At 52.2% G+C, this 13749-nt stretch overlaps 1 protein-coding gene and 1 pseudogene across 2 annotated transcripts in view; one reads left to right on the forward strand and one right to left on the reverse strand.

Annotated features, from left to right (window-relative positions):
• On the reverse strand, positions 1-11724 carry LOC142459233 (glyceraldehyde-3-phosphate dehydrogenase-like; annotated as a pseudogene).
• The window catches only part of UCK1 (uridine-cytidine kinase 1), a 5429-nt gene continuing 3026 nt past the window's right edge, over positions 11347-13749 (forward strand). Inside the window, exons 1-4 of one of the 2 annotated variants that reach the window (XM_075560603.1) lie at positions 11347-11570; positions 11915-12074; positions 13225-13321; positions 13552-13694. In XM_075560603.1, coding sequence (XP_075416718.1) covers positions 11463-11570; positions 11915-12074; positions 13225-13321; positions 13552-13694 — 508 coding nt within the window. In that variant the 5' untranslated portion in view covers positions 11347-11462. The remainder of the gene's footprint in view (positions 11571-11914; positions 12075-13224; positions 13322-13551; positions 13695-13749) is intronic. The other variant, XM_075560602.1, reaches the window with a different exon arrangement.

The following is a 13749-nucleotide window of genomic DNA, read 5'->3' on the forward strand; positions in this document are numbered from 1 at the left end:
TCGAATTAGAACAAACAGGCTTTATTGGGGAGAAAAACCCAGCCTGGGTGAAGTCCCACAGTCCACAGTGTCTGGGTGGGGGAGTTGCGCCCCAGGCTACAGGGGTGGTGCTTATACAGCCAGAGAACATGCGACTGAGCTGTTTTGAGTCCATATAAGGTAAAGTAGTCAGGGATTGGGAGATGCAGGTATGTCTGGGTTTCTGGAATGTAAGATGTCTTCCTGGTTCCGGGTGTATTCGTGCCGGGTGCAGAGCGGCAGACCGAGAACAATGCGGGCACTGAGCCAAATGGGCTGTGAACAAAACGGGCCGTGAGTAAAAGAAAGAAAAAACTTGCAAAGCTGCTGACAGGTTACATAGCCAGCTCTGGTCAGCTCCGCACAGGTGGGGGAGAGTCAAGGTCACTTGCTGCTAGAAGCCACCTGGCATTGATCCAGCCATGCAATTAGTATTATTTTTTATTGGGGGCTCGTACAACTCTTGTCACATCCATCCATCCATCCATCCATCCATCCATCCATCCATCCATCCATCCATCCATTGTGTCAAGCACATTTGTTGCCCTCATCATTGGCAAAATATTTTCTATAAAAAAAAAAACAACCAAAAACATTTTCTATCTACTTGAGCCCTTGGTATCAGCTCCTCATTTTTTCCCATCCCTCCCTGCCCCCCCCCCCCCGAACCCTTGATAATTTATAAATTATTATTATTTTGTCATGTCTTACACTGTCTGACGTCTCCCTTCACCCACTTTTCTGTTGTCCGTCCCCCAGGGAGGGGGTTATTGTAATCGGTTCCCCCTTTCCACCCCACCTTCTCTTACCGCCCCCCGCCCCACCTCCATCCCGGTATCGCCACTCTCACCACTGGTTCTGAAGGGTTGATCTCTTCTGGACTCCCTGTGTTTCCAGTTCCTATCTGTACCAGCGAACATCCTCTGGTCTAGCCGGATTGGTAAGGTAGAATTGGGATCCTGAGAGTGGGGGGGGGGTGGCAGGGAGTGGTGGCAGGGGGGGTGGCTGGAAGCATGAAAGAACTAGAGGAAAGTTGCATGTTTCATCCTTGCTGCACTGCACCCTGGCTGGCTGAAGAGTTCTTTTTAGTTGTGAAGATTTCTGTTTTCTTTACGTCGAGACTACAATCCTTGACCTTCATCAGCAAGCCCTCTTTGTCTTCAGCTAGCAAGATTGGTCACACGCCTATCGCAGATTGTCAATAAGCCTTCCTCTGTCCCTGATGCCCTGTTCACGTTCATATAGTCCAGCTTCTCAAGTTAGTTGCTCGGCATACAGGTCAATTAAGTATGGTGAGAGGACACAGCCCTGATGCACACCCCTCGGGTGTTGTGTGCAGTGTCCCCTGGGGCTGCCCTGTGGCCCATGTCTGAGCACAAGTAAAAGTTCTGGTATCCTCATCCTTCTCAATGTTAGCCACTGTTTGTCAGGATCCAAACACTTAAATACCTTTGCACAGCTAAAACAAAACAAAAACCCACAAGTAAACATCTTTCTAAAATTCTTTCAGTCAAGATTCATCTGATATCAGGGATTACATCCCTCGGGCCACGTCCTCTTCTGAATCCAGCTGGAATTTCTGGTCGCTCCCTGAGTCACCTTTGTTTGAAATGAACAAAAATTGGATCTGTTCCAGTCAGTTGGCCAGTGGCGTCTTCCGGATTTCCGGGCAGAGGTGAGTGAGTGCTTCCAGTGCTTCAGCAGCTTGTGGAAACATATCCATCGGCATTCCTTCAGTTCCTGGAGCCTTGTTTGTCCGCAGTGCCTTCGCTGCAGCCTGGGATTCTTCCGTCAGCACCACTGGTTCTTGATCATATGCTACCTATTGAAACGGCTGAACATGGATCAATGATTTGTGACACGGTGACGGTGTGGACTCCTTCCATCTGCTTTTGATGCTTCCTGTGTCATTCACTACTTTGCCCATCGAATCCTTCAGGATTATAACTCGAGGTTTGATTTTTTCTTGAGTTCTTTCATGCTGAGGTATGCTGACTGTGTTCGTGCTATTCTGACTCTAGGTCTCGGCACGTTTCATTATAACACTTTGCCTTCTCATGCTGTCCTTTGAGAGTTTCTGTCCGATTCTTTTACATCATCATTTCTTCCATATGCTTTAGCTATTCTGTGCTTTTTTAATTTTACCTTTAATGAATTTTAATAGCAAGCTTGCAGGAACAGCACAGAAGACAGACCACATTAACAACACACACTTGCATGTAGGACAGCGGTTCTCAACCTGTGGGGCGCGACCACGTTGGGTGTCTGAGATAGTTTATTGTGCCAGCCTGGCCGATAAACACAAGTGGGTTTAATTGAAGGGCGGAGAGATAAATGGCTCGGTGAACCTCGCCTTTCTTGTCTCTCGCTCTTTGATCATTGGACCAGTGTGCAGCTGCCTTGCTTGTTCTGTGCCTCAATTTACAGGCTGCACTACCTGTGGGACGCCTAGCCTGTGGATTGTGTCACTGTAAGTTGAGGTCCCGTTAAGCCCACACGATTGGAATGCACATCTCTGGAGCTGGGGGTTCATGGTTGGTGACTTGGCTGACAATTGGTGACCTCCCTTGCTGTTTGCTGCCTGTGCTGGGATAGCCTAGCTCTCTCTCTCTACAGAGGACTACCTGACAGCCCTCAAGACTTGAAGGACTGCTAGTGTCTCACAACTCTCTCACGGGAGTGAGTCGCACTGAGCCATTTGTACTGCTTTATAATTTAACTGTTCATTTCTTGTATTATAGATGTCTGTATATAATTTAACAGTTAATTTCTTGTGTTATATTATATTATATATATACTAGCAATCTGGTTTTGTCTCTCTAGAGAACCCTATCTAACACAGGGTCGAACCACCCTTTCACAGGGGTCACCCAATTCATAACAGTAACTAAATGGCAGTGATGAAGTAGCCACCTAAATAATTTTGTGGTTGGGGGGTCACCACCACATGGGGAACTGTATGAAAGGGTCGCAGCATGAGGAAGGTTGAGAACCACTGATGCAGGACGACTTAGCCTAGCACAGTGATCGATGGACTCTGCTGTGTGATAAAAATGCTACGCCCACCATTCGGTTGCCATCAATCAGGTACCTGTTTTTCAAAAAGCCAAATGCTGACACGATCCAGAAACATTTCACAGGCTTAGTTATAACTGTTATAAAGTTGAGCCGCTGGAACATTTGCCCTGCTTTTCAGGGCTCAAATCTGTTCGTGAGATGTTCTCAAAGTGCAGGTGGATCGTCTCAAGGTTGCAGTTTAGCGTTTGTGGACCCGTTCGATTTTTTCCCTGTTTGATGCTTAATAAAACATGTCTCTGAATCGGACGAGGCCGGACTCCTAGAGCAGCTTGGGTGTCAACCTGGTGAGATCTCTCTTCCTGCCTCGACCGTGCAGCGTGCCGCGCCCCTTCACACATGCGCAGACACAGGAAGCAACTCTCCAAGACTGCGCTCCTGCCCTGTTCCCGACCCGCGGGACCCCTGCAAAAACGTCACTTCATTCTAGTCGTCACATCTTTCAGTGTCTGCTAAGCTCTAGCTGGGGTGCCTGCGCGGTGCGTCCCAACTGTTTCACTGCTCATGGAAGGGGAGGGGGGCTTGGTAGTTTGAGTCTAGAAAAAAGCCCCGGTGCCCGCTTCCAGAACGTCCCCGAAAACCCTGTGGCAAACAGTTCCACACTGACAGACTGACGTCTCCATGCGCCGGAATGGCTCCCCGGTCATTGGTTGATGAAGCACGAGGTAGCATTCTGCATTTAAAGAGTTAAGCAGGACAGTTCTACCCTGTTTTCCCGAAAATAAGACCTACTTACAGTTTTGCCTCTCGCTGAAATATAAGGCATCCCCCTGAAAATACGACCTCCCCGAAGCTACTGTAACTCTGGACTCTGGACCATAGCGCAGCCAGAGCAGACAGGAAGTGTGAGGTCTTCTGGGTGGCAATGATGGCATGGACTGTGGTCATGAGTCCTTCCACGATGCCAATGTTGTCCTGGGTGACCTTGGGCAGGGGGCTAAGCAGCTGGTGGTGCAGGATGCATTGCTGACCATCTTGAGGGAGCTGTCGTACTTCTCACGCCCATCACAAACATGGGGGCATCGGCAGAAGGAACAGAGATGATCACTCTTGGCACCGCCCTTCAGGTGAGCCCCGGCCTTCTCCGTGGTGGTGAAGACACCGGTGGACTCCACGACGTACTCGGCACCGGCCTCACCCCACTTGATGTTGGCGGGATCTTGCTCCTGGAAGATGGTGATGGCCTTACCATTGATGATAGGCTTCCCATCCTCAGCCTTGATGGTGCCGTTGAACTTGCCATGGGTGGAATCATACTGGAACATGTAGACCATGTAGTTCAGATCAATGAAGGGGTCATTGATGGCAACAATCTCCACTTTGCCAGAATTGAAAGCAGCCCTGGTGACCAGGCGCCCAATGCGGCTGAATCCGTTCGCTCCGACCTTCACCATCGTGTCTCCGGGACGCGGCTGGGACTGCACGGGAACGGGAGAGGCGGCTGTCTGTCGCACGAGGAGGAGCAGAGAGCGGATATATGTGTTTTCTGCTGGTCTTAGGCGACCCCTGTAAAAGGGTCGTTCAACCCTCAAAGGGGTCTCAACCCACAGGTTGAGAATCGCTGGCCTGGGATATCAATATTTATGTGTTCTGCTTAATTTTTAAAGACTTCCAATTTTACGAGATTCATACTTTCCAAGTTATGATTATTAATTGATGTTTGCAGCTGTTTCTTCTCGTGTTGAGTTGTGCCCCAAAAGCCAGGGAACAGCCTGAAGCTGTCCCCCCCCCGGACTTTACTCCGATCGTGTCACCTTCAACTCTACTTTGAGAAAGCAGCTCCTCCTTAATCACGTTTGACTGGCTTCTGACCTCAGGGGCCCATCCTCTGGCACTCTCTCTGACAATGTTCGGCTTCCAGTCGGTCTTCAATATCTGACAATATTTTGAAGTTAGGAGTAATATTTTCAGCGATTTCTTCCTCTGAAATGGGAGGCTGATGCCTCCTCATTGTCTCTTCTTAGACTGGAGGCTCCACTGCCACCTGTCTGCTTTGGGAGCCCCTGCTGGCCTGTGAAGTACCAGGGACATCACTTCGAGAGTCACAGCCGCACCCAGCCACCACAGAAGGACAAGCTGACCCACAATGGTGGCTGCCAATTACAGAAGATGGAAAACAAAAGCATCACAGAATTAGTGAGACTGCTGGAGGGGTGAAAGGGTTAGCCTGCTGCTAATACAACCACTGGAAATGTCAGAGAATTTAAGACTTCGCTTGCTAAAATCCAAAATATAGCAGTCCCCACCTTTGCAGTAAAAAATCCTTTGATTTTTGATTTTTGATGCCCTGACTCAGGAAGGAGTAAAAAGGTGCATGAAGCTTCAGGGGATGGTAGTCTAAGACCCCTGGAGAAATGTAAGTATAGATCCTTGCAAAATCTGCCTTCTGAGAGTGTCAGTTTTATCTGGTGACACTGTGAAAAACAAGGAAATCAACTTGTTTCTTGTATATCAGCTTGTGGGGTGTGTTAGTCCAAGTAGACTAGAGAAACAAATCCAGAGACACTCATATGTGTATAGGAAAGAGCTTTATGTGGAAGAATAATTGTATATTGGGAAAACATCCCAGCCCAGATCAGATCAAGCCCATAAGTCTGATATTAGCCGATATGTCCGATACTAGTCCATAAATTACTCGTCAGACTCACACAGCACAAGTGCAGGAAGATCACAGGCCGGTGGATGAAAAGTCTTGTGGATCCAGTGGCAGTAGAAGCATCTCAGAGCTGGCACGGGTCTCCATGTGGCTCCTCCAGCTATCTGAGTAGATACGGTTCTTCAATAGGAAGAGAGAGGCTCTTGCAGGACTCAGCAAGTCTCTGTGACTTGTCAACAGGAAGACGAAGGCAGAGAGGGAGAGGAAGTTCCCAGAATCCTCATGAGAAGGCTACGCCCTCAAGGAGGCGTCATCAGGCTGTGAACCCGATTGACGGACTAGTCTCCACCCCTCCACTTATTTTTATCAAGTCGACATGACATTGTGTAGGACCACACAGGGCTGGGGCTGAACTCTGAAACAGCTCAGGGGAGAACCCCGCTGTTTTCCTGTTGTAAGTGCGTGAGGTATACATTTAGAATTCCTCTAATCAGTCTGGTCTCTGTGTCGGCCTAATGCAGTGACAGGCTTCCCCGACCCCTTGGAGCCCGCAACATTGACGACCATGTACTGGGCAAGTACGGTGGCCTTCCGGTAAGCTGAGACACCCCATTTAGGAAACCTTCGTTGCTGGCCTGTGTGTGTCAGCATGGTTCATCGGAGTAGGGGACCAGGGACCTGGAGTGATGTTGTCATGGATGCTGGAATAGATACCTCGTATATTGCCCATAATTACTGGCTACCTCCTGTTAAGGAGTTCTGGTTGTGATGACTCAGTTGGGCTGCTAACCTCGGTTGAGTTTAGCCTTTGGAAACCACCAGTTGCTCTCGGGGAGAGAGAGGAGGCTTTGGTGGGATAGAAAGAGACTTTTCCCCAGCTTTGTCTCCCCCAAAGATATGCCAAACATAGAGGCTGTTTGCCAGCACATGGTGGGAGGTCAGATGCTTAGAGATCTTCTCCCTGAAGGCATTCAGCCATCAGTCTACTGTCTGGTCCACTGTAGGTGGGGCTCACTCCCTACTGATAAGGATAGTTTCCACGGAGAGCCAGAGAACAGGTCAAATCTACTCAGGGACATCCAAAGTTAGGCTGCCATCCTGAATCTAGGGTTCCCCATCGTGTCACATGTGCGTCCCCAGTCCCTCCCCTTCCTATTGCGTGCATACCCCTAGATTGTCCCCCTCTCAAGTCTGTATTACCTGTAGTACAACCCTTTCCTGTGACGTATGTCTTTACCTGTAATTAGGGGGCTTACAGGCCCCCCAAAAGATATATAAGCTCTGGTTAGTAATAAAGCCCTCTCTCGCTCCTGCAATTCCCACCTTCCACATCCTCACGCAGATCACCAAGCAGGGCTGAGGTGAGCATTGCTACCATGAAATGTGTCTGACTCCATCATCTCTCTCTCTCTCCTCTCTCTCTTATTCTCTATGACTTTCCTGTAGTCTTTACTTACTGTCGCTGTACAATCGCACCTGCCGAGCCTGTGATGATTGGTTCGGGGCTGACTCCCGACAGGCTTTCTCCTCCTGTCAAGAGGCACAGCCTCACAACCCACCAGGGCAGTTCTGCCCAGTCCTGTAGACTCACTGCAAGTCAGATTTGACTCAATGGCAGTGAGTCTGGGCTTGCTTTTTGTTTATTTGCTTGTCTCCTGTCCATTCTGTTCCTCCTGGGAGAGTATCCCACCACAGGGGCTGTGTGTCGGCTGTAACTGGATCTGGTCCACTGACCTTGCGCCAAAAGGAGAGTCACAACTCTCAGGCCTCCCTAGATGGAAGTACTTAGGTAAGGGAACCAAAAGTCACCGGAAAGATGTCACCAGACTAGCAGCTTCGACAACATTTGAAAGCAAGTGGTCCAACAAGCCATTTCCCGTCAAGACTCATAAATCTACCCTGAATACATATTCATGACCATTCATCAGAAACATATTACATATTCATAATCTCCTCAACTTGCTTCTGAGTGTGCACACATAAAACTGGAAACCCCCTTTTGCCAGGAGCTAGCCTGGCTGCAGGAGTGCCCCACACTGGGCTCTTGCCCGGCCCGGTTAGAACACTGAGGCAGAGAGCCAGGCTTACTGTGAAAACACAAGGATGTGTGCAGGAGAGAAGTACCTTCCAGGGGGAAGTGGCAGGGCGCTCAGACACCTGGGGCCACAGTCTTGCTGAACAGGGTAAAGGAGAGGTGTTGAAGGGAGTTAAGCCAGTGTGGTCGGCACATCATCTGGTGTCACCTTGAGACTATTAAGAGTGACGGGGTGGAGTCTAGCCTGTCAATCAGGTCGCAGCTTGATGACATCATTTGGAGGTTCCACAGATATAAATAGATGACTGGAGGCCAGACACATTCTGCTCCGTCTTCGTCTTCCTGCTGCAAGACACATGGAGCTACTCTAGAGGCCTGGAGCTGGAGGAGCCACATGGAGATCCACGGCAGCGCTGAGATGCTTCCACTGCCACTGGATCCACAAGACTTTCCACCCACTGGCCTGTGGTCTTCCTTCATTTAGTGTCATTGCATGTGTTGTGTGAGTCTGAAGAGGAATTTATAGATTGTATCGTACATATGGGCTAATGTCAGACCTATGGACTTGATCTGGACTGGGCTGGGATGTTTTCTTCATATACATTGCTCTTTGATATAAAGTTCTCTCTTACACACAAGTGTCTCTGGATTTGTTTCTCTCGTCCACCTGGACTCACACAGCTGGAAGGACAGTATACTTATTCCTGATCAGAGGTGGAGAATTCCAGAAATTGGGGTTCATGGGTGGGGTCATGGTAATGGGATGAACAATAATGACAGGTGTTAACATGGAGTCCAGAGTAAAGGCTTCTGGGAAGGGTGCCCTCACTTATTATGGGATGCTGCGCATGTTCTGGGCAGACAGTTCTTCAGAGTCAAGTCCTCTGCCCAGGTATTCTTTGCTCTTGGGTTCAACTCCAGGTCACAGGTGTCGGGTCTGCTCCTACTCCTGTGACTTGTCTAAGCAGGTTACATGGGTGACCACTGCAGAGCAAGGGCGTGGGACAAAACCACTTTGTTTTTCTAAAAAAATACAAAACAAACCAACCAGAAAACCCTCATCTGTCATCGAGTTGATTCTGACTCACACTGACCCTATAAGGCAGGGGAAGAACGGCTCTTCATGGGAGCAGAAAGCCTCTTCTTTCTTCCACAGAGCAGCTGGCGGTTTTGAACTGTTGACTTGCGGTTAGCAGCCCAATGCATCACCCATTACACCTTTTACACTATTCTTACAGGGGAGAAAAACCCAATATCTGTGTGTGTGTGTGTGTGTGTGTGTGTGTGTGTGTGTGTGTGAGAGAGAGAGAGAGAGAGAGAGAGAGAGATGAGACTTAAAAATAAAGCAGGCTATTGTAACATGCCACAACTTAGAATATTAAGTGGATGTGGTGTGGGGTTGAGCCCTTGTGTCGGCTTGAGGAAATTCCTCAAAATCCACTGAACTTGAACAAAATGGGGTTGGAAGAATCCAGCCTTTTCCCTGATCTGTCTCAGTCTTGGCAACTCTCATTCTCAACCAAGAAAACCTTTCCCCATTTCTCTCTCAACCGGTCTGTCTCTGTTTCTCAGCCAGGCCAAGCGGGGCCTGGGCTGGTAAAATTCCAATGGCTGTCTAAGGCTGGACTACAGAAATGGCCGACCAAACAAGATGGGACCATGCGCTACTGCAGATGGAAAAAGCATGGACATGGATGACTGGCCCTGGGGCGGGCCCTCCGACCACCTTGGTCAGAGAGGACTCCTGACCACAGAGGTCCAGTACTCCAGGTGCCATTAAGGCAGTGGTTCTCGACTGTGGGTCGCAACCCCTTTGGGGGTCAGATGACCCTTTTACAAGGGTCGCTCAATTCATAACAGTAGCAAAATGACAGTGATGAAGTAGCCACGAAAATAATTTCATGGTTGGAGGGTCCCCACCACATGAGGAACTGTATGAAAGGGTCAGGGTCGTGGCATTAGGAAGGTTGAGAACCACTGGCGTAGGATGTGTCTTAGATCAAGGCATCCTGAGCACAGTGGGTTATGCACTGAACTACTAACCTTAAGGTCAGCAGTTCAAAACCACCTACCACTCTGAGGGAGAAGGCTGAGGTTTTATGCTGCAGTAAAGGAAACCCAAAGGGGCAGTTCTACCCTAGGGTGCTGGGAGTCAGAACGGACTCAATACTGTCAGCTTGGTTTGTGTTGGGTGTCTTTAGTCAGCATCTTTTGAGATGGAAAAAGGAACCAAGTCAGCTGGTAGAGATGGGGCAAGAATGATGGCGATGATGGGGTCCTCGAGGAGCCGTGAGACAGAAGTTGACAAGAGACCAGCGATAAGGACCCTCCTATGGAGCAGAGGGTGTCCACCTTCCCCTAGAGCTGGGCCCTTAATTCAGACTGCTAACCCCCAAGGCGTCGTGATGGTGGGGCACTGGCTGGCGGCAGTAGGTCAGCTTCAGTTCTGAGAAGGCAGGGGTGCTTGTCTCAGGCACCCACTTGAGTGGTGGCAGGTAACTAAGTGTTGTTTCCCCATTTGGGACGAGAGGAAATGGAGGACAGAGTGGTCATATCACATGCTCAAGGGCACCCTATAGAAGCAGCATTTGAATCCAAACCTCACTCCAGAGATAGCCAGCAGGCTGCCCTGAAAATGCAGTTACTGGGCGGAATGGCTTTTGAACACGAATGTCAGTTCCTTTCAGTGTGGGGGATGGTCGCTCAGCCTCTCCTTCCTGGGCTGCTAACCCCAATGTCTTTAGTTTGAAACCACCAGCCGCCATGCTGCAGGAGAAATGTAGTCTGGGAAACCCATAGGTGTGGTCACTCTCAGTAGGAATCGATTCGATGGCAGTGAAGTTATTTGTTTTTGGTTACAGGGCTAAAGGTTAGCCTTGGTCTGCTAACTGTAAGGTCAGCAGTTTGAAACTACCAGCAGATCTGAGAGAGAAAGAGGAGACTTTCTACTGCCATAAAGAGTTAAAATCTCAGAAATCCACAGGGGCAGTTCTACGCTGTCCTATCGGGTGGCCAAGAGTGGGAATCCACTGGACGGCAGTGAGTTTGGGTTTGTTTTTTTTTCCCCAACAGGGCTTAGGACGCCGGAGTCTCCTCCCACCTTCCTTCTGGGATCTCCTAAGTCGCCGGTAGCCCCGCCCTGCCATGGTACCTGCATGTTACTTCACTGCACATTTCAGCATGATAAAATCTTCCTGCAAGCCTCCCAATACATTACGTCTTGTTTTGAATCCATCCGTACTTGCACTGCGGGTACAGGCGGAGAGAATGACGTGGGCTCTGCCTTCCGGGTGTCCCCAGCGCACCCTGTGCGAGTCCAGTCGTCTTGGGGGCGTTTGCTCCACGTCTGTGCCTGTGCTGAAGGCCAAGGGACCCTCGCAGCCGCTCCAGGAGGCGAGTTCAAGGCTGGAGGCGCGGAGGGAAGCCTTTCCTAGGTCTGGGTCTCCGAGTCCTGAGTCTTTCGCGGAAACTGGAGCATACTTGCGCTTGCCAGCAAACGAGGGGCCCACAAGCGCTACTAGGGAAGCCAAGTCTGCGGATCCCAGACCCAGCCCGCTCTCACGCATGCGCGGCGCCGCGGACTACAATTCCCGGTCTGCCCCGCGCGCCGCGCCGACAGCGCCCGGAAGTGGTAGTTGCCGGAGTCGTCGCCGACTTTTGCGCGAGGGGCGGGCCGGCTGGCTGGTCTGGGGAAGGGGCGGCGAGCGCGGAACCCGATGCGGAAAAGCGGATTCGGAGATGGCCTCGGCTGGAGGAGGCGAGAGTGCGGCCGCCGCGCCGGAAGCCGACCGGCCTCACCAACGGCCCTTCCTGATCGGGGTGAGCGGCGGCACAGCGAGCGGGAAGGTAAGGGGCCGGCCTCCCAACCCGGTGACCGCCGCGGCCTGGAGGGGAGACCCTGCGCGCTGGTGCCCAGCGGCTCCCCTAGGCCTGGCGGCGTCGAGGAGCGAAGGGGGCGCGCTGCGGTGGAACAGGGCCGGCCTGGGGTGCAGGAAGCGGGGCGCTTGCCTCCGGAGACGTCGCCCGTCGGCCCCCTCGGGTCCCCAGGGCCCGCCTCCTGGGTGGCGGCGGCCAACGGCTTCGGGGGCGGTTGGGGTCCGCGTCGGCGGCGGCAGTCTGTCTGCCCTGCAGAAGGGAGCGCCGGCAGGCCGCGAGGTAAGGGGCCGGAATCCCGTTTCTCCATCCTGTAGTCGACCGTGTGCGAGAAGATCATGGAGTTGCTGGGGCAGAATGAAGTGGACCACCGGCAGCGGAAGTTGGTCATCTTAAGCCAAGACAGGTTCTATAAGGTCCTGACTGCCGAACAGAAGGCCAAGGCCTTGAAGGGACAGTACAATTTTGACCACCCAGGTATTTGGGGAGACCCTGACCGTGGGGAGGAGTGCGTGCGGCCTGACGCCCCGAGTGTAATCCCAGCCGACTGTTGCTCTGGTCCAGGGTGGGAAGAGGGGGCTGGCCCCCAGCTAGAGGGCTGGCATTCCCAGAGAGCCTTGCATGAGGTCAGGAGGATTTTGCTGCACTCCCTGGGCCTTGGGTGGCTCCTGATTGGGAACCAGTGGGGGCCCGCTGGACCTCGGGGCTCTCAAACTGGAAACAAGTCTGCTGCTGCAAAGTCTGTTCCAGCTCATAGTGACCACTCAACATGGCGAGTGTGCACCGGGTCAGACTGCCATCTCTTTGTCCGCAGAGCCACTGGCCGGGTACACTGGGGCTCTACCATTGTACCTCTGGACTTTAGGAAACGCCCGCCCCGCCCCTCTCCCCACTTGCTGCTTTTAGGGCCCTTTGCACACCGCCGTCTTGGGGCCCGGGGCCCAAGTCCTCAGGCCGGTGGATGCCTGCTTGCTCTGAGGCGATGCTGACTTACCGGGGTCCTCTCAGCAGAGTAGAACTCTTCCTGTGGGTTTGTTTCCAAGAGGGCACATCTTTACTGGAGTAGACAGCCCCATCTTGCTCCCATGGAGTGCTGGGTGGTTTGAGAAGCCACTGCGCCCCGCTGGGCTCCTTTGGTTGTAGCAGTGGTGGACCGAAGCCCCCTGTCCTGGTCTGTCAGAGGGCCCAATGAAGAGGGGGTGCTGGGTGGTTGAGGGAGAAAAGCAAGGCTGCCCCAGCCATGACTACATCTCAGGATAGCTCCTTTGCCCTTTGCCGCCCCCCGGCATGAGAATGGGACTTGGGAAGCAGCAGACCAACTGTGGCTACCGCCCCATGGGGAGGCTCTGACCTTAGCCACACCTTCCCAACTCTGGCTGACTGGACACCTCCTGGACAAAAGGGGGAGCTACCCTGAGAAGTCACCCCAACCAAGGTCCCCTTCATGCAAGCAGGAAGATTAGGGTTGTCCTCTGGTTGCCAGGACTTGGGAGGCCCTGTTGCCACCAGACATACTTGGTAGGGGCAACAGTCGTGTGCAGTGCTGGCTCTTGGCTGACCCCCAGCGGACGCACAGAGTCCTGGCGCACGTGGCAGCTGGGTGGTCGTGCTTTTGCCCTCTCTGCAGATGCATTTGATAACGACTTGATGCACCAGACTCTGAAAAGCATCGTAGAGGGCAAAACTGTGGAGGTCCCCACCTATGATTTTGTGACCCACTCCAGGTAAGCAAAGTGGTGACTTCCAGGGTGGCTAAGGGAATGGACCAGGTGTCCGGGGCCTCACAGGAGGCCCTGCCCCCACCCGGGTTTCTGAAAACTCATCCTGACACCACCCCCACCCCACCCCCACCTCCCACCCTTCGCCAAGGAGACGGTGCCCCTCCCACCCTTCGCCAAGGAGCCAGTTGGGCCTCCGAGTCCCCAGCAGGGCCCACTTGTTTGCCCGTGTGCAGGTTACTGGAGACGGCGGTGGTGTACCCAGCCGATGTGGTTCTCTTTGAAGGCATTCTGGTCTTCTACAGCCAGGAGATACGGGACATGTTCCACCTGCGCCTCTTTGTGGACACCGACTCGGATGTGCGGCTGTCCCGACGAGGTGAGGCAGGCAACTGCGAGTCTCTGCGACCCCACCCCCCCCTGCCCCAGACTAG

Source organism: Tenrec ecaudatus, chromosome 10 (genome assembly GCF_050624435.1).
Source record: "Tenrec ecaudatus isolate mTenEca1 chromosome 10, mTenEca1.hap1, whole genome shotgun sequence".
Classification (NCBI taxonomy): domain Eukaryota; kingdom Metazoa; phylum Chordata; class Mammalia; order Afrosoricida; family Tenrecidae; genus Tenrec; species Tenrec ecaudatus.